Consider the following 20,512-nt stretch of genomic DNA (forward strand, 5'->3'; position numbering starts at 1 on the left):
CAACACAAGTAGATTCAAAACAAAATTGGTTGAGTAATAAATACATAAATTGCTGACAAACACCTAAAAATGATCTTGATGCTAAAAATGATTGAATAATAAATACTAAAATTACTGATAAAAACTTAAACAACGAACCTAATAATGATCCTAAATTTTCTGTTCCCCGCCATGAAATTCTATTCTATGTTATTCACCCGATGAATAGAATTATGAGCTTGTTTCCTCGTAATCTCTGATGCCTTTTCCTCTTCCTGATGACCAGTAGAGCAACAAACACTCTAGAAGCTACAAAATCTTTTCCACCTTCAGAGAGAAAGAACAATCAAGTCAACTCAGCATGGCATCTTCCCTTCCTCGTTCACTCCTTGATTTGAGAGGACAAAGTCTGATTTAACGAAAATTTAATACATAAGTCAGATTTAAAGAGAGGAGACAAAGAAAACCCAAATGCAGATTCAAATTCTATTTTCAGTAGATCTAGAAGAGATCTGAAACAAGGAGAAGCGAAATTTGTTCAACTATTTCCCCTTATGGAAACCAACGATAAAAGCATGTTCAAAACAAAAGGTGAAGATCTATACTTTCTCAATCCAATCGAACTCAACAAAAGGAAGTGATCCCGCATCCACAACAAAATAGCAAAACAAGTGAACTGAACTTAATAGATGTCCAAGGAATGCATTTCACCTTTAAAAGATAAGTGCCCATGCTTCAGTAGTTTGACCAATGACAATTGCTACTTTTCATGTTCTTGGAGGACCTAGGAATATAAGAAAAGTGCAATGCATACTTAAAAAAATAGTTAACTTCAAGAGGATTTAACAACATAATCATTGTAGTCACCATACAATAGAGTTGCAACTGGCCATATGCACACAATCAGGCAAGAGGGATGAAGTAGAGATTTTCACTATCCTAGTTTTGAGAAAAATTCTCTCCTTCATTAAATACTAAAGGGTTAGATTCCTATATGTTGGCACTAGAAAAAAAACTTCAAGAGGACTCTAGCTGCCACAAAATGTAAAACATTTGCATGACTAATGCACCAGAAGTCATCTTTGTGACATGACATTCAGTTATATCGTTGTATCTAGATATCTGATAAACGGAAGAAAAATGATGACTCCCTTGATTACTTCTGTATCAAGGGTATGACTCCAGTGTTCGGTTGAGAAAAAGTGATAAATTGAGCAAGCAGCCAATGAGGGGTTCCACTTAAGAAAACAACCAAATTTATCTCCTCTTATGTCATGCTGGTGGAAACAGGAAGTCAAAAAATAGGAGAAAAATTATATGATTACATGACTAGGACATTTATAAAAGTTCACCTGTATATAGATCTTTTTTTTTAAGGAGAAAAGGACAAAAGGGTGTAACTGAAAAGCTTAGACATCTTAGCTTGATCAACTCCAAATATGTAAAAGAACGTCGTCCACATGACCCTTCAGCAAGGAGCATCATAGACAAGAAACTAGTCAGGTTGACCAAACCAGAATACGTATTTTTACAAAAACAGAAATGGGCAGATGGAAACGTACTGGATGAGTACTTGTGACTTTAACTTCTTGGGAGCTTACATGTGAAAGCTTCTTCAAGAAATTCTGCCAGAGATGCAACTCGTAGTCAAGCTCATCATGGGTGAGCAGTAGGGTTGCTTCATTTATGGAGGAGACATCATTGAAAATAGGGTTGTCACAAACTTGACCCTTGTACTGAAGATTCTTCAGGTTTGGTGTTCTTATCTCCATCTCTTCAACATCGAAACATGACTCCAATGTTAATATCTTCAATTGAAGATGATCAATCTTTACTGATTTCAGGGAGTCACAGTAACTCATAGTTAAGTCTTCAAGAAGAGGGGACCTACGAATTATCTCACCTAATTGAACACCATTAATTGTCACACCATAGAGAACAACACTTCATAGGGCTTTGAAACCCTTGAAATCATGTGGAGGCTCTAGTATGCACCAAGTTAAGTCGAGAGATGATATTGATAGACAAGAGAACAAAGAGTTTGGCATTCTGAATTTATTCATCCCCACCTGATACCATCATCATCTGTCGAGTCAGGGTGCCTTACATTTCAACTCAAATCAAGCACAAGCTCTCCAACTCCTTTAACTTTGAAAAACTCAATCCACTCTATGAGATCAGATGAGTATCTGTCACCCGGACAAAAGAACATGCGGAATTTCTTAATCTTGTCTAGAGTATGGAGCTGTAAAAGTTGGTGGACAGCTTGTACATAATGTGTCTTCTTTAAATTTGTTGTGAATTCCTCATCGAAGTCTATAATAGTTGTGTATATCCATAAGGGTTTCCACATGTTTATCCATTGCCTAGATAGAATTGAAGTCTTCACTGCACACTTCAATGGAAGAAAAGAGAGTATAAGATGGATTATATTTTCTGGTAGCTTGCTAATACTGTCTTTCTTTTCAGTGAAGGTTCTTTTATGCTAAAAGTCCATTGAGTGACCTTCTGTTTGTTATGCACTGCTGTTTGTGACCTGAAATAACAAAAAATGTATTAATTATGCTTTGAAAGGTATTTTTTGGACAAAAAAATTGCAAAAAAATATTTGAAAGCTTTTTTTTTGACAAAAAAATTATACATATATCAATTGCATTAGAAGGAAATAATTTGTCCACTTTTTCACTTAGGGATTAATTATGAATAAATCCCGTTAAAGAGATTAATCATTGCTTTTTGTTTCAAAGGCTCTACAAATGCCAATCACAACTACCACCTATGATTAGTCTCAACCCAGTTCATGTGGAACAATGCTTTGATATCCAATGATACCTATTGTGGGAGAAATAAGGGGCTTTTCAATTTTTTTCATTTCATTATTTGGAATAGATGGCATTCAATAGAAAAATATCTCTTCGTGGATAAAGACTTTTGTATGTGTATTTTTTTTATTTTTTTTCTAACAGTTACAAATGTTTCCATCAATTTAAACTAAAAGAAAAAAATTTAGCAAGAAGTTCAAGAATTGCTACTTGATTTGGGAAATCTTAAGATTCAATATTTAAAGTATCAAGATCTAACATAATAATAAAATAAGAAATTAAAAATAAGAACAACATAAAAATGGTTTATGTAACAATTTATGAAGAAATGTCGTTTGGATAATTTTGTTTGTAGATACTAATTTTCAGCTTTATGGCTATTTTCCATTTCTTGTGCCTTAAACAACTTTGTTGATGTGAAAATTGGATAAGGTTGGAAAGAGAAGCTACAAAAAAAAGTTTGTCATTACTAATTGGTGCACAATTATTTTGTGTAACTAACGCTAAATAAGAATACCATAAGTATGGGAAATGTGTTTTTTTTTTTAGCAAAGATATGATGCTACAAAAAGGAAACAACAAAAAGTTGACATAGTGGGTAAGATCAAGTATGTTTTGGTATTTTCTAACATATCAAATAATATTCGATCTAATACATACTGTCAGCACCATGTGTTGCACTTTATCAGACATGTATAATCTTTCAGGGCTCTACGATACCATATATCCAATACGTCCCATTTGATATGTTATATGTCTTGGTGATATAGGCATCCTTGGGTAAGTGGACCAAATTAAGGAAATCCAAAACAATTTAAAAGTGCTTGAGGAAAGAGAAGATTATGTTCACATAAAAAATAATTAAAAGATAAAAAGAGGCAAGCATAGCTGTGGCCAAGAGAAGTAAACCAAAATTTGCATATGAGTTCTAGTAAAATCACAAAAGTTAATCGTAATAAGTTCTTATTGGAATCAAAATGTGAGGAGCACGATTATGTCAAGATTTAAAAGACAAGATTTGGGAGAAATCTCATCATGGAGGCACAAAGAAGTTTCATGTCCATGACAAACGAGGTGATAAGGAGAGGTTTCAACTCAATATGGTCACAATAAACTTTGTTTAAAGGGTGCATCTTTTCACAATTAGATTATTGTCTATTTCATATTTATGATAAGATGATTCTTGAGGCATTATATCCTCGTGTTAAGTTATTTTATAGTGTTTACATGTTCATAATTAGCTTTAAAATATCTTAATGCAATTAGATCTACAGGGGGAATCAACTAGGGGTCTTAGCTTATTTATTTATTATTTAAGTGCCTTATCTTTGAGTATATTTTTGTTACCACAATTAGTTATCAATGGGAATAGTAAGGCTTCCACTAACATTTTTTCTTAAAAAGGACACAACATGCATTTAATTTTTAACGAAGGGAAGTGAGTAGTAGGCAAGAGGAAAATGGAGCTGGTACAATCTAAATCTTGGGGGGGGGGGGGGGGGTGTTGGGCGTTCATGCCACTAAATTGACAACAACAATTAACTTACAAAAATTCATCTTCACTTAGATTTACAATCACAAACTAGGCACACAATCTAGACCATTAAAGGGGTTTCTAGTAGCAAAGTAGACTACACGAGCCTAGAGCTTCACAAGGATTTATAATAACTTGTTAGGTAAAGAGTGCTTGGCTACATGAGGACTTATATCACACAATCATAGTAGCAATGCTTCACAACATTTATTTTTCAGCCACACATGGATGCACTCAATGAAATTGAGGTTAGGATGGTCTTCTCTACCCAATGCTTGACCCAATTTACAAGGGTTACTAGCTTCCTAATTGGTTGATTTTATAATCTAAGAACAAATAATAAACACAACCAATTCTATGTACCTACCTATGTATGAAAATCTCAAATAGTCTTTAATCATTAGATTTCAAAATATAAGTCCAAGGTAAATCTTGGATTGGTTTTTAAAATTAAGGGTTGCACTCAGCTCAATAGAATCAATGGTTTGAAAGTATAGCTCATGTGTAGTAGTAGTCTAAACCTCAGTGATTGATTTAAAAGTACAATGACACTAGTTTAGTATTCTCAACCAAATACAATTTAAGATTTAAATGTAAATCCATGTATATACTTGGATTTTGAAATTCTTCCTCAAACTTCTAATACTATGTAAAAACAATTTTAAATACCCTAATAGAATGTATAATGTGATTAGAAAATAAGAAGCTCAAACAAGGGTTTGCAGAACTAGTTTTGAGTGGTAACCATTCAAACAATCAATCAAGTAATGATTCAAATATGATCTTTGAATCAATAGGCTTACATTCAACAATCATAGTTCTTAGTATTTAAACAATATTTAAAAGAAAAAACATTGATACTATTATTTCTAGGAGGAAATACTCAAGTTCAAGTTTTGACTTCCTTTGAGAGCTTGAGATGGTTAAAACCTCAAATTTGAGTCTAGGACCATGAGCACTTCAAAATTTTTCTTTGGAAGCATGTTGAAAACAAGTTTGTGAGAGATCTTCTTAAATATAAATCTCTCCAACATTAAAAAAAACCCATTGGAGTTAGAAAATGTTATTTTGTCACTTAGAAAAACAAGGTAAGAAATAAGTCCAAAAAATCTAATCAAATATATATTAAATCCTTTTTTATTACCAAACATATTGGTATGTCACTTATTGATCATTTGGGAGTGCCGTAACATCCAAATCTGGGCCTAACTTTTTGAAAAATTGAACTTTTGAAATAAGGGTCATCTCTTGTTTTGGGGCCAAAATCTTGTTTTGAAAATTTGGCTTGTTTGAGCAACACAAGTTGTTGATCCCTTGCATGGGGTTGTCTGCTTTCTTCTTAATTCACTCATAAGTAACTTAATTGTATGTTGTCATCAAAATTATATCCATGAGAATCTTGAGACCGGCACATTCATCCAATTTCTCATGTGGAATGATCCTTCTTAACTAAGTTATTTTGGTCGGTACTAATTAATTTAGCCCCAAAGGTTCTAGCTAACTACTATCTGAAACATAAATATGCCTAAAGGTATTTATTTATCATGCGTTGTCTCAAGTATATCTAGTTGAGCTTTCTTAACTATATTATTTTGGAGAGTACTAACTAATTTAGCCTCAAGGATATTGGCTAACTACTATAAGAAACATTCATATGCCAAAAAGTATGTATTTTGAAAACTTTCTCACAAGTAAAGTATATCTAGCTTTAAAATTGATTTGGTAACATAGAGTTCATTGCTTCCAAGATTCTTTTGTGTGATTAAGGGCATACATAGAACTGATATTTGGTATCACCCAGAACTATGATCACTTGGAAGACTTGTGCACTTAACCACCCCCGAAGGATGGACCTCAACCACCGCATACTCATTTGATTTTTTTATCTTACTTTGACAAAAAATTAGTGGATTAAAATTTGATTTGGAAGGGCTAGTCTTTAAGTGTCACTCAAAAAATTTTGAATATAGAAGTACCACAATTTCCATATCCTAAAGATTGATTTGGAGGTTTGATTCAACAAGTAAATTTATTGTTAGATCAGTGGTACGCATGATTTACTTGCATAGGGACTTAGATGGTTAATTAAGAAAATTAGATACTTCCTTGTATTTAGTAGTTTTTATGGCCAACTCAGAAGGATGAATGGCCTTTGACACTTTATCCAAAAATCTACAAAGTATATGTACGCAAATTTTCTTTTGCCTTATTCAGTATGCATTTCTATCTCAATATGCATGGTCTAAGATGTGTACTACATGTTGCGTACAATGAGTCTTGTCTTGAATTTTTCAAGAAAGCTACTTTAAATGGTTTTATCAATCAATTTAAACCAAGAGGATGTAAGCCATCTATTGTGCCCTTTTGGAATTGATAATATGGGTCAACAAGAAGGGGGCAATTCAATGAAAATTAGCACAATAGTAGGTATTATATTATTTCCATATATTCTGCATTATAGGCCAGATTGAGCTGCCGTATTGCAATTTTCTCAAGAGTGTGCTTGCTTTGTTGAGCGTATGCCATTTGAAAATATATTTTATCAACGTTGCCAATGATAGAGGTGGACTACACATTGACTTTACTTTAAGAGAAATTGACTGAATTGCCTTGTTATGTGAAATAGATGATTTTTTCTCTCAAATATCTGTTTTTTCCATCTAGGTACTCAAAATGGAGTTGTATTTTCTATGCAAGCTACCGGATTGTAAACCACCTAGGAGTGTGATTGTCTTGTCGAGGTCTTTGATGTTTTCTGTATCGGCTACAAGTGACTTCAAGATTTTGAACCACTGTGGAGAATGAAACTTCTTTGCTTCAACAAATTTTTAGAATTTTGGTGATGAACCTGGTCCTCTTGTTAGGAAACTCAAGAGTTTTATCTTCCACTCAACTTTTGCTAGAAAAAAAATATTCCTTTGTGACTAAGAAGAGAAAAATGCAATGACAAGAACACAAAGTTTGCATTGTCCTTCTTTCGACCAATGCGTTGGATCGAATGACTCTGATACCAATTAGTTTGGAAACATAGATTAGGCTCAAACCCTTATATATAAATCCTAATTTTATACAAAATAGGCTTGTATTTTAGTGCCAAATACAGAAAACAAAAGCAACAATTTTGGGGTTTATCGTCTCGTTGCACATTGTTCCACTTAAAAAACATAATTTGAAGAATCAAAAAAAGGGTTAAACAACCCTAAGACAACGAACCCTAGCTAGTAATAAAGCCATTGACATTGTTATAAAAGAGGAAAGTAGGGTGTAAAGTGGAGTAAAAGAATCAAAGAGGAATTGAGTGTGGTACACATGATTTTGGTGTAAGAAGAGATTGAGATAGAGATTGAGAATAGTAGGAGAAAAGAGAGGGAAAAGGTTGGATAAGTATTTTAGGATAGGAATTCATGTTGAATTTTTATTATTAATCCTTGCTTTTCTAAGTACATTACAACTGAGAGAAAATGACTCGCACACTGGAGTAGTTAGATATTTTAGCTTATGTCCAAACCTTGTAATGTTTGGTTTAGTACTCCATAGAAGAAATACTTACCTTCACTCCAATTTCATGATAAAAAGTCCACTAAAATGAAAGACACAACCCAATGATATTTTTGTCATCTCTAAATTTGTATGTAGTTTTAGTCAATCAATTAGGGCAAGTCCAATTTCATGAATCAATTGGAGTAGGTTCTAATTAATTTAGAGATTTTCTTTATTGGACTTACTCTTATTGATTCACTTCATTGGACTTAGTTTCTATATTGGAATTTTCTAAGTGATTCAATTTGAAACATCTACAAGGAATTTTTTTTCGAATTTATGAGTCACATAAGACGTATAAGTGCCTTGATAGTTTTGCTCCTCAGTGAGAGACCATTTTTTCATATCCAACAAAATATTTTGCTCCATCATATTGAAAAATTTTAAAATGGCCTTCCACTTCTAATGATCAGTTAAATTGTGAGGTTAATCCGATGGTGCTCACATCCGCAGGAGCAATGGAAATGTCAATTCAATTGCTTACGGTGGATCTATAACTATTGGTCAAATTTGTAGCTATAGGAATAAGGCTGCCATATACTTTTATTATTCTAGTTATCCTTTGATGAAAGATATTACATCTTCATCTTGGCCTTCATGATTTGAACACCTATCATTCACAGTGGCAAATTGAGAGTGTTAGTCCTAGTGTACAAAATGGCTTGACTTTGTATTAACTTTTATAAACGGAGAGAATATAAGCTATTTAGTCCCAAATGGTTGAGCTCACTTCAAGAATTAATAGTCTCGTTCTTAGAGAGATTACATTGGATTAGCATGACTAAACATCCCAAAAGATTAGTTTAATGAGGATCCCAATATTGATTTGGCTTATTCGTTTGACCAATATTCTGACTCTTACCAAACCATGAAAGAGTAGAAGACACAAGAGATATGCTTTTTGATATGTTTTAAGGTAGAGTTTGCCTCATGATCGAAGGTATACTAGGGAGAATAGGCTGATGAATGCCAAGAGATTTTATGGATTGAGTCATTTGGCGCCTCAATGTTGACTCATTACATCATGTGGTTGAAGTAGGTCTCAAGGTGTTTTTGTATGCTAACTCAAGTGATATATCAGTTTGGTTTAGAATATTATGAATAGTTTTGTTCCTATCTACCATTGGTGTTAAAGGGAGAACTATGAGGAACCAACCTCCATGCGAGAGGACTAGGTTATTCCTATCTATCATTTGGCGACTAAGTTAGTATGGAAGAACTACAAACTATAGGGAAATCCTCCTCTATACAAGTTATAGTACAAGGTTTCTAAACAAAGTGAGATAGGGAAGCATCACTAGGTATTAAGCAATCTCATAATTTTTTCAAGCATAAAATACTATTCGTTCCCATTTAGCGGGCATACATGAATGATTATATTATTAAAACCTAAATTGCCATGGATCCGATAATTATACTTTAGTTTATTATATTAGTGCACATTGAAGGTGAAGAAGAGATTAATTGAAACCCAAAAATTATTTGTTTGCCTATTTTCTCTTTTTAGAAAGCTAACCGCCATTAAATCAGCCAAGGTTCCTACCTCAAAAGCAAAGCTGATACAATTTTTCTCTATGCCTATACCAATATGGACGAAACCGAGCACAATGCTTTTCTAAAATGCATTCAATAGATAAATAAAGGAGACATACTTGATCAATTACACCCATAAAAGAATAGGACAGTTAGGGATATGCAAAAAAAAAAAAGAATTGCTGAAGAGATACTATTTTTACGTACCTTAGCTCATATCAATCCATGTTGCATGCATCTCAGTTGTTCAAATAGAAACAGAAAAGAAAAAGGAAACATATCGATAGGAAAAGAAAAAAATATAATAGAACAGAAATAATAAATCTATGTAAGACGAAGCAGTCAATGATAGAAGAAAGAGAAGTTCATTTGAGAAGAAAACGAATCTGTAGAGGTTGATGATTGGATTTAAAGAAGCTGAATACCCCGTAGAGCCTTGAGAATGGATTAGTAGCTTCAGAAGGAGCAGACAGAAGAGAGCCTCGAGGGAATTGTCTCACAAATACAGAGGAAAGCGAAGAGAGGAGAAAAGAGTGGAGAGGAGTTGAGCATAGAGGTTCAGGGGGATAGCAGTAAAGACTGAGAAGAAAGTGGGGCCGGTCATCAATGAGACATCGTATAAAATCTCTTATTGAACGACTGTTTTGTTTTATTTCCACGCCAGAGCTATTATTGATTTTGTTAAGCCAGCCAATCTTAAGTCTTTCAATTTATTAGCTTGAATGCGAAATTATTGCTACGGCAGGTGCATCAGGGGATGGATCCACTTCAAGATTGAACGGCATAAGCGAACAAGGAGTAGTAGAAGGACAAGTCCATCTTGGAGGAGCATCATGGGAGGAGTAGAAGGGGGTGTCCTCAAAGAAAGTCACATTCCTAGAGATAAACATCCTCCTAAGGGTAGGATTATAACAAACATAACCTTTCTGGGTGCGAAAGTACCCCAAAAAAATGCACCTCATAGACCGAGGATCAAGTTTATTTTTATGTGGGGATGCAACATGAACAAAACAAGTACATCCAAACACTTTCAAAGGAAGAGAAAAAGGATCTTCACTATTAAATAACACAGAGTAAGAAGTTTTATGATGAAGGACTGATGAAGGTAACCTGTTAATGAGAAAGCATGTTGTAAGTATAGCATGAGGCCAATAGAAATAGGGTACCTTCATGGAGTAGAGGAGGCCCCTAGCAACTTCAAGAAGATAACGATTCTTCCTTTTAGCAACACCATTTTGTTAAGGAGTATAGGCACATGATGTTTGATGAATAAGCCCATTACTCTCACAAAATGATTTGAAGTCGTGAGACATGTATTCCTTAGCATTATCAGATCTAAGGCTTTGAATTTTCTTCCCAAATTGTGTTAAGACCATAGCATGAAAATTTTTAAACAAAGGAAGAATTTTGGAACACTCTTTAAATAGATATAACCAAGTCACTCGAGTAAAATCATCAACAAAAATGACAAAATATTTAACTTGGGTAATATTTGAGACACATAAAGGGCCCCATACATTAGAATGTATTAGCTCAAATGGAGCAGTACTTGTAGTTGTAAGACGAGGAGAATATGTACTCCTGACATGTTTACTTAATTGACAAACCTCACAACTGAAATTAGAAAGTCCTTTTAAAGATGGAACCAAAGAACGAAGTGAAGGGGTAGATGGATGACCAAGTCGATTGTGCCAAAGTTGGGCCTCAGATGTAGTGGACGATAATGCAACTAATGGTGGAAGAGTGAAGTAGTACAAACCCCCCCTTTCATGGCCGCCACCAATCACCCGCTTCGTAGTCAGATCATAAAAGACACAAGAAGACGGTAAGAAGGTGATAGAGCAATTTAATTGTTTGGTCAATTGACTAACTGAGAGCAAATTTAAAAGAAATTGAGGAACAAACAAAACATCTTGAAGGGGAATAGATGAAGTAAGAGAGGAGGAACCTTTGCCAAGGACCTTGGTTTGGGTACCATCAGCAATAGTAACGAATTTATGAGGATAATAAAGAGATAAGGACTGCAACAAGTGTTTGTTACCTGATAGATGTTCGGAGGCCCCGGAGTCGATGATCCAAGAGGAAGAGGAAGAAGAGGAAGAAAGCATACTTGAGGCAATAGTAGTGGCAGCAGTAGATGATTCCATGAAGGACTTCATTTTCTGAAATGTAGCATAGTCCTCAGCCGTAAGAGTCACATTTTTGGATGATGATTCAGCCTTATCTTTATTTTTCTCAACGTTAACTGAGACTGGGTTAGTTGTGGCCCAATTTGGCTTGCCATGAAGTTTCCAGCATGATGCCACTAGGTGGTTCTAACAGCCACAATAAGTGCAAAGTTGAGGCTCAGTACGAAAAGAATTCTGACCCGTTCTACCACCTCTATTTTCAGCCCCTCTCATAGTTTGACCCCCTCTCATATTTCTGCCCTGTCCTCGGGATGAGGAAGATGTTCCCCGATTGCCAGAGAGCATCGCCGATAGAGCATCAATAGGAGGAGGGGATGGATCCGGTATCTGAAGTAATGTAGCACTAATATTATCAAAGGATGGAAGAGCAGAAGAACTTAGAAGCTAAGTTTTGGCCACCTCATGGGGGACTTTAACGTAAAAAAAAAATTAAATTGTTGAGTTAAAAAAAAAGGGAACTACAAAGGGTAAATGACGCTGGAATTTCATCAAACATATAATGGGCATCCAACAACATAACACAAACCCATGAGCAACCTTAAGTAGGAGAAGATACAACAATATGTGCTGGAATTCTACCTCAAATGAGATGGATCCAAATTACATAAAGGTAATTGAATTTCACCTATCAATCTTAATAAGATGCAAACAGCAAATTATCTTGATCATTCTTGTAATTGATTTAAAAGGAGTCAAAATTATAACATCAATTTAGTTATAGAAATAAATCTTTACAACATATAAAGATTTATCTTGACTTGATGTGACTCAAATTCAAGAAGTAAAGAAAAACAGTAAAAAGGAGTATGTAAATAAGAAAAGGAAACAAAAAAAAAAAGTAAATAAGAAGAGCATGAACTTATCTCTTCATGACTGAACTCCTTTTACAACTTCTTGAAAAAATTTCATAATAATTCCGTGAAGAGAGATCCTAAAATCCTTTCTCTGATACCATGTAGAATTTAGGATCTCATGAAAGGAACTTTAGATCAACAAGAAAGAAGAAGAAGAAGAAGAGAGAAGGAGAAGAGAAGAAGATTAATGAGGAAGGAGAGAGTTTGGATTAAGGGAGAAGAGGGTTGCGTCAAAAACAAAAATGAGGGCTAGACAGATTTGTGGAAAGAGAAGAGAGTGCTTCAATGCTCTACCTCTTAGCCAATGCCTTTATTTATAGTTTTACAATGTCCTTAGGGCTACAACTTGATAAAACAAAATACATAAAAGGAACACATATATACACTTCTATGCCATATTTATGGAAAGTACCATATTTTACATATATGCCACTCCTTTGACGTGTGGGCTTCTTGTCTTGAGCTCGTGGGCTTGAGCCCATCTTCCAACAAACCCATTACTAGGTAGTTTCCCATAGATGTAAGGATAGTGGGCCTGAGTTTGGATTATACGTTAAATGGGATTTGGTCTAGAAATAAGCCTGAGTTTTCTCCATCAACAGATTACTCTCAGAAATTCCTGGAATTTTGTCTACCATGACTGAAGGTATGCATCTTGGGTTTCAGATTTCTTTTTATGAATATTATATTGCCTTAGAATTTCTGATTTACATTTGGAATCTCTTGTTTTGATTAAAATTTCATTATTTTTTTTGTAAAATGTTGTCTATATTTTTATTATGCCGTAAATAAAAATAAAAATTATGTGTCATTTTTTAGTAGAGGAGGATGTAGACTTACGATGAGGCCTTATGAGCCCCGCGTTTCTTCAATTGCCATTGGTGGCACGTGCAACTGTCAATACATTGTGTGCCTAGAGGATCTCAATCACGCTGGTGCTCCCCAACAAGATAGCGTCCAAGAGAGGTAGTGATGCTTCTGAATAGCGTCCCTGACTAGACAGGATGACTGCACTGGAACACCAAAGTAGGTTGCTAAGTGTGCAGGAGGTGACATCATGTTAGTGGGAACAGATGCACCCGTGGGAAGAAAAGGATTACAACCAGCCATCAGCCGTCGTTAGGGTCTGCAGAGGGGATCATCGACGACGGGAGTCGAACAACGGGGCTCGTTGTGTGCTCTGGCTTCGAACCATCGATGTTTTGTGCGCATTTTCTTTCTGACTCCCGGTTGGTCTTGTTCCTCATTTCCAGTTACATGGAGACCATCGTTGCGCATAACTGATTCTCGTTCGAGAGACGTTGCTTCGGTGGGTGGCAATGAACACTAGACAATGTGTCAAAGTGTAGCCGAGAGGAGCAGTTACAGAGCACCGAGAGAGAAAGAGAGATGTTGTAATGGAAGCCTATGTACACCGACATACTGCGCTCGTCGGACCCACACCGGCGACAATGGCACCTGAGGAAGGAGACGGCGGTGCGGGGATGTGAGTAGAGTCCCAGACGGATGAGACGCCTGGTTGTTAGCAGCCGAGAGTGGCACGAGGGAGCAGAGTAGAGACCGGTGTTGTGTGCACCGGTGTTCCGTGCTCTCATTGGTAGGGGCAGCAAAACATATTTGTATATATAGTTTGTTTTCTTTTTTAACGGTTCGAAATGTTCGGGTAGAAGTGAAGAGGGAAAAAACTACGATTTTGTTTTGTTTTCCATTATTAATGTAGTGCGGTGAAGTTTTGACACGGTCAGAGAATGTTTTATTTCTTTAATCCAATGACATAGCACTCCTTTTTAATTTTTTATATCTCGATTTTTTCTTAAGATTTGAATTTTTTCTTTTATTTTATGGAAAGAATGTGGAAAAGACCGAAAGAACACAAGGGAAGAAGGAAGAAAGGAAAGGGATTGGTAGGATGGAGAGGGTAACACAAACGACTGCGATCAATAAAATTTGGCGTTTTGATAAATGTGGTAGAAAGAAAAAATTCAGAGTAAGATATGAAAGCTAAAACACTTTTGCAATTTCAGTTAATGTAATAAGAATCAGTTTCTATTCTCTTTCTCCAATGAACTAACCCATCAGCTCATTTTCAATTTTAGTTAATGAAGCTAATGATGACAGATTTCAGATCACCTTTGTGCTCACTCTAGGAAAACAACACACAAAGTAATTGACTTCAGTTCTAATAGGAGGGGTTAGTCAACTCACGTAGGAGATGAGCTTCAGCCGCATTACTTGGTTCATCTCCTGACATCGTTAGTGGAACACCAGCGCATGATTCATGTTGATGAATTAGAAGAACCCAAAAATCATCTCTACAGTTTAATTTTAGGAATCCAAATTTTGTAGTATATTGATAATCATCTGGATGAAGCGGGCGGGATACCTCAAACCCTCGTCAAATTTTTTTCAGTCTCTCTTCTACACTATTCCCTCTCTCGGTCTAATTCTTCTCACGTCTCTTCTTCCTCCGAAAATTTTTTCCTCCTTTTGTCCTCTGTCACCCTTCTCCCTTCTCCCTCTCGTTGCGAATGTCTTCTCAGCCTCCCACTCCCTTGTTCCTATAGCTATTCTCTCATCGCCCAAAATACCTCCTGATTTCGTTTGATTTCCCCCATTTCAATTTCGATTTTCTTTGATTTTTGACATTTCGGCGTCAATTTCTTCAATTCTACTTCGATTTGACTTCAATTTCACCCTTCGACTACGATTTTCAAAAAATTTAAGAAGGTATGCCTAAACCCTGACTTTTTTTTTATTTTAGTGTTATATTTGGTTTAATTTTAATTTTTGTGCGTAATGTGTATTAATTGTTTCTTAATTTTGGGATTTGGGGTTGGGATTTATGATTCAATTTTGTCTTCATATGGTTTAATTTCGGGATTAGGGTTAGGGCTTAGTGTATTTAGGGTTTGGTGCTTGGTATTTTAGGGTTTAGGTTTAGGGTTTTTTGTATTTTAGGGTTTAGTTTTTATTTTTTATTTTTTTAGGGTACTCAGTTTTTCAGTTTTTGGGTTTTAGGGCTTTTAGGGGTTTTAAGGTTAGGGTTTAGGGTTTAGGTTCTGGTTCAAGAATTAGGGTTTAGGGTTAATAGGGTTTAGGGCTTGGGGTGTTGAGTCCAGTTCAAACAATGTTGAGTCACCTACACAGGCGTCCATTAGCCGACGAAACCCGACCCCCATCACTGACGAGGTACAGTTTGTAGTGACTGCAAAATCATATGGGGCTCTACCAGGGATGTTCGGTGAATTTGGACTTGATATGTGTGTTTTTACAGTGTTTAGTGTATCTACAATGGAAATAGTTTGGTTAATTTTGAAATGTTTTAGAATATTGTTGAAAATTATTGAAGTGCTATAGAATGAATTTGCCATGTGGAGAGGCGATTCAGGTGTTATAAATATCCACCACATAGTATTTTATTTTTTGTGGTTTGATGAGGACCATCTCAGATTTAGATTATAAATGGTTGTAAGAAGACTACAAATTGCTCGATATTATGACATGTGGATCTTCAAAAAAGACAACAAAATGCTCGATCTCTTGGTTGAGCAGGTCAATATAGGGAACAAGTTGCCCAACAGGGTTTGGAAGCATGAGGTATATATGGACTATCGCCCAAGCGTCCTATGCACAATACCCCAGGAGTTAACTTTCCTTGCATTCAATATTTCTTTTTTCTGAGCTTGTTTCATCCCATTGAGATCATATTCCTCCAAGAAGAAAACTTTGAGATATGGATCAGATCGAAATACCCTAATATGGGGGTTTGCTATCATAAATGCCTCTAGATGGAATCTACCATCTGCAACAAATACAACAACATCAACTACAACACTAATAAGAATTGTAGGAGATGCACTTCCCCTCAGCTTATTTCATCCCATTGAGATCATATTCTTCCAATAAGAAAACTTTGAGATATGGATCATATCGAAATGCCCTAATTGTAGGTTTAGACTGTGGAACAATGATATCAATACTAGAGTCAGCTAAAGCAGATTTAACTACTCTCACGACTGCTGAGAATTGGATGGTCCCTGCCACTGCAATCTTTTTGTCACAAAAAAACACTTTAATTGTATTAATGATATGGTCTACATCTATTTTTATTTCAACGAAAACATATAAATCAGGGATTTTGGTGTAATGTATTGGGACTAAACAGCTATGCCTGTAATGGATCAAAAGATCCAGAAAAATCATCCACACAACAGCATGCCCCATATGTGACGTCACCCAGAAGCAAAGGTTTCAAAAATGTCGGAAAGATCAAGTGAGTACATGAGGAGACCTTCGGGGAATTGAAAGGCGACACTTTTGGCGCCGGAAGATACAATTCGCCATATTGATTTATGAATTTTGAAGTTATAATTTGAGGGGAGCAGGGAGGGAAACTGCAGTGTTGAGGGAAAGATTGTTAAGAATTGAATCAGGGACATGATTTCTGAAGAAACAAACCCTTAGGAGGGGGTCTCGGGTTTTTGGAGGAAAGGGCAGTGTCGGGTTCCATCTGATTAGCAAGCTACGTGAAAGAAGATTTCCAAGAAAGTCACGATAGAAATCACCTTTTCTAGAGAAAACAATGAGAAGCGAATCGGAACAAACAAAATACTTGAAGAGTAAAAAATACATTATGAACCAATATGCTTTACTTACATAACTTAGAATTCTTCTATAAAACCTTTACTTCACAAAGTTTCTGTAGAACCTGTCCTATGTGTGCAAAATTTGGGGATAAACCCTGCTCTCCCATTGAACCCGAACCCATTCACGTTACCGTTCGATAAAATTTGAATCCGAGATCTGTGCTGGAGGAGCTCTGAGTCTTACCCCAAAACAATTGATCGGAAGGAAGACCAAGCCCCGTCTGAGACTGCTGAAACGGATTCATGTAAGAAATTGGAAGATAAGTGTTGTTGCTTCCATGAGATTCCATCTCACAGACGAGCCACAGATTATGCGAGTGATCAACTGTGGTTTGCGTCTCAATTTTTCTGTCTAATGCTCCTTCGCACACCAGTCCCATTCCTTTGGGAAATTCCAATCTCTGTTTCGCTTCTTCCCATTTGCCAGAAATTTTGTAAGACAAATTCCGCAGAGATTCTTTCGACGAGTTGGCGCTTAAAGTGGTTGGATGCTTACGTATTTCTTCATTGCTTCGATTACTGTACTTTGTGAGGATGCGATGAACTTCAGGCTTATTTGGAGGCCAGGAATGAGGAGAGAATTTTTTCTCGCTTTCGGGAGGAGAACACAAGAAGAAGATGTCAATGCCGTAGAGCAGAGACAATCGATGGCACTTCTTCTTCACCCCTTCGACTCGGTTCTTGAAAATCTTGCAGCGAGCCCTTTCGTCGCCGATGAACTTCATGTCGAGTTTAGATCTCACCATGGCAACTATGCGAAATCGAGAAGAAATTTGGGGAAACTGTGATAGGAGCATTGAAGTAGGAGAGTGAGTGCCAGTTGTTTTCCAGTTTCCGGTTTCCACTCCCACTCACAAGTCGACCACCAAAATGCCTAACCGACCAACCTTTTTCACGCCAAAAATATGGATTCTCTCGCCCCCTCATTGTCAAAGCAAACCAGAGATCACAAAAAATACAACAAATTATGATTTTTTTTTTTAGTGACTACTTTGCTTCAAAGTGAGAGAGTAGTATATTGCCTACATCTTCAAGAATCGCCTAATGCCCATGTTTATTGATTTTGAACAATCCTATTCATAAACTACTTGGAAATCTCTCTTGGTTATACCCATTGTCACTCTCCATATTAGCTATTTGATGATCAACTTCTTCTATGACAAAGCACTGACATATATGACTTTTTCATTAGCAAAGTTATCACATTTTCTCTTGGTTGGTCATATATGACTCTTTCATATCTGCTCTTCATCTCATGTTCTTTTTCTTTTTTATAAGATTAACTTATTAGACTCAAGTTTATAAAGTACTGACACGTTTTTTGTTATTCAATTTGTTGTTCTTTAAGAAATCCTCTGGTAATGTCATGAGTTACATTAGCACAAATGAGGAGAACCATGTTTTTAGTTCATGTTATGAAGTTATAATTGGATATCTTATTTTTCTACTATGTTTTATTTTCTATTTGTTTTATTTTAGTCATTAAAAATATTAGGCATAGGAATTGATTCTTAAAATATTAAGAGAGAAAACAATTAATTGATTGTATAATGAGTACATTGTTTCTCTATTTATAATAGAGAAAACTCACAAAATCAAAATAAAACTAAAATGGGGAAAGGAGGAAATTTAGGTTTTAAAGGATGGGCTGGCATGATGCTATATGGACAAGCTTTACTAACGTGGGAAGTTGACGGATTGTATGAGGATTTCAATGGTTGAAATCAGATGATTTGGGAAATAAGTTTAAAAAGTCATTATTCAGGTAAATTAAAATTTTAAATCCAATATTCGGGTATAATTCCTTGAAATATAATAATAATAATAATAATTTTCCACAAAATACTTCTTATTACATGAGTTGGTAATTGGGTGTAATTAGATTGGATAACAACAACCTTCATGTAGGGCATATTGAGTGAGAAATTCTTAAAACCACTAAAAATTCAAATTTTGATCAATTCATTTTCTATAATTTTTGTGAGAAAATTTTACTTTTGTGCAATGGTACCCCACCTATAAAGTAATATTTAATTAATCTATCTAATAATTACATAAAAAATTTAAAGCTACAACAATTCAAAGTAATATTTAATGAACTTCTTCTTTTAATTGTTGAAGATTAAAATATAATTTTAGTTATTGAGATTTATGTTTCAATTGTATAATTCTAAACTTTTTTCAATCGATCCTTTTACTTTTTCTCCATAGCACAACAAGGTGCATCTATAGATGACAAAATTCAATATACTGGCGCTAGTACTACATCATGACTTAAAAAATATCAACTGTGAAATCTCCAGTCAGCGAAATATCAAGGAAAGAAAGTAGAGCTCCATGTTTAGCAAGTATTACGTAAAAAGAAACTCTAGGGAAACAAGGATTCCAAATCAGACTAGAATATGTGGCCTATTCGATTTATATATAATTGAGTTAGGAATTGCTCTCTTCTGCCTTGTAGCATTGCCGGATCGTACCATCTTCCTTTTGTCCACATTTTCCATCTTTGTTGTCGGATCTTGCTCTATTCTTGCATCTTGGGGATCGACCTACTACTGTAATATTGTTTTAATGGAGGTTAGCGAGCCCGAAGACTGTTAGGGAAAAATCATCAATGACAACAAGACAAGTAACAAGTAATCATGCACGACACAATATTTTACATGGTTCTGCAAATTGCCTACGTCCACGGGAGATGTTGAAGATTTTATAGATAAATTGAAGAATCACAATACAGTATGTTTCTCACACCAGAAATACAACCCAAAAGAGTATTCTCTCTATTTCGTCTCAACGGGTTTCAGCGAGACCGAAACTTCTCCCCGCTTCGTCTTCCTAGCGTACACACAAGCACCGATACGAAATCCCAAGGGAGTTCCGTAAACCTCTTTGTTCCGATAAGTCCAAGACTCTGTTCTTTAGACAGTAGTGTCGAATAGCAGCACTGGTAACAATGACGACAACAGCAACTAACAGTCACTCCGACAACGGCGATGACAATGTCATCGTTCTTCTTGAGTCTCTCTTTATGTCGAGAGACTCTGTTTATGTTTTAGAAATAGAGTCGAAGTCCCGCCCGTACAACACCGGCAACGGCGATGGCAGCGGCGTCGTATTGCAGCTCCAACAGCGATGATGGAAGTGGCATTGAGCCTCTGAGCACTCTTTTTCCTGACCAAGGCGTTGCTTAAAGGTCTCTCAAAAAACCCCTCTCTATTTTTCCAAGAGCTCCTCTGTCGCTCTCTGTTTTTCGCCCTGACCCTGTTTGGAAACGTTGAGGGTTTTTATTTCGCCAACAGAGTCGCAGTTTTCTCCCGAGAGACTCTCAATGTGCAACGTCTCTATTTTGGCAACATAGACGAAGTCTTCTTGTCGAGGGACTCTATTTGCACACCATCTCTATTTCGGCAACAGA

General features: G+C 35.9%; 1 protein-coding gene across 1 annotated transcript; it reads right to left on the minus strand.

The window, feature by feature from the left end:
- Positions 1-15,928: 15,928 nt before the first annotated feature.
- Positions 15,929-18,026, minus strand: LOC137942944 (uncharacterized). The gene is made up of 3 exons (XM_068788661.1): positions 17,282-18,026; positions 16,204-16,253; positions 15,929-16,075 (listed from the first exon to the last, which is right to left on the minus strand). Exons 1-3 carry the CDS (start codon positions 17,892-17,894, stop codon positions 15,929-15,931), a joined length of 810 nt encoding a protein of 269 aa, XP_068644762.1. The 5' UTR covers positions 17,895-18,026.
- Positions 18,027-20,512: the final 2,486 nt, after the last annotated feature.

This window comes from Aristolochia californica, unplaced genomic scaffold (assembly GCF_029961685.1).
Source record: "Aristolochia californica isolate CCGP_79_NKW_82.1479 unplaced genomic scaffold, dmAriCali1.0.hap1 SCAF_10, whole genome shotgun sequence".
Classification (NCBI taxonomy): domain Eukaryota; kingdom Viridiplantae; phylum Streptophyta; class Magnoliopsida; order Piperales; family Aristolochiaceae; genus Aristolochia; species Aristolochia californica.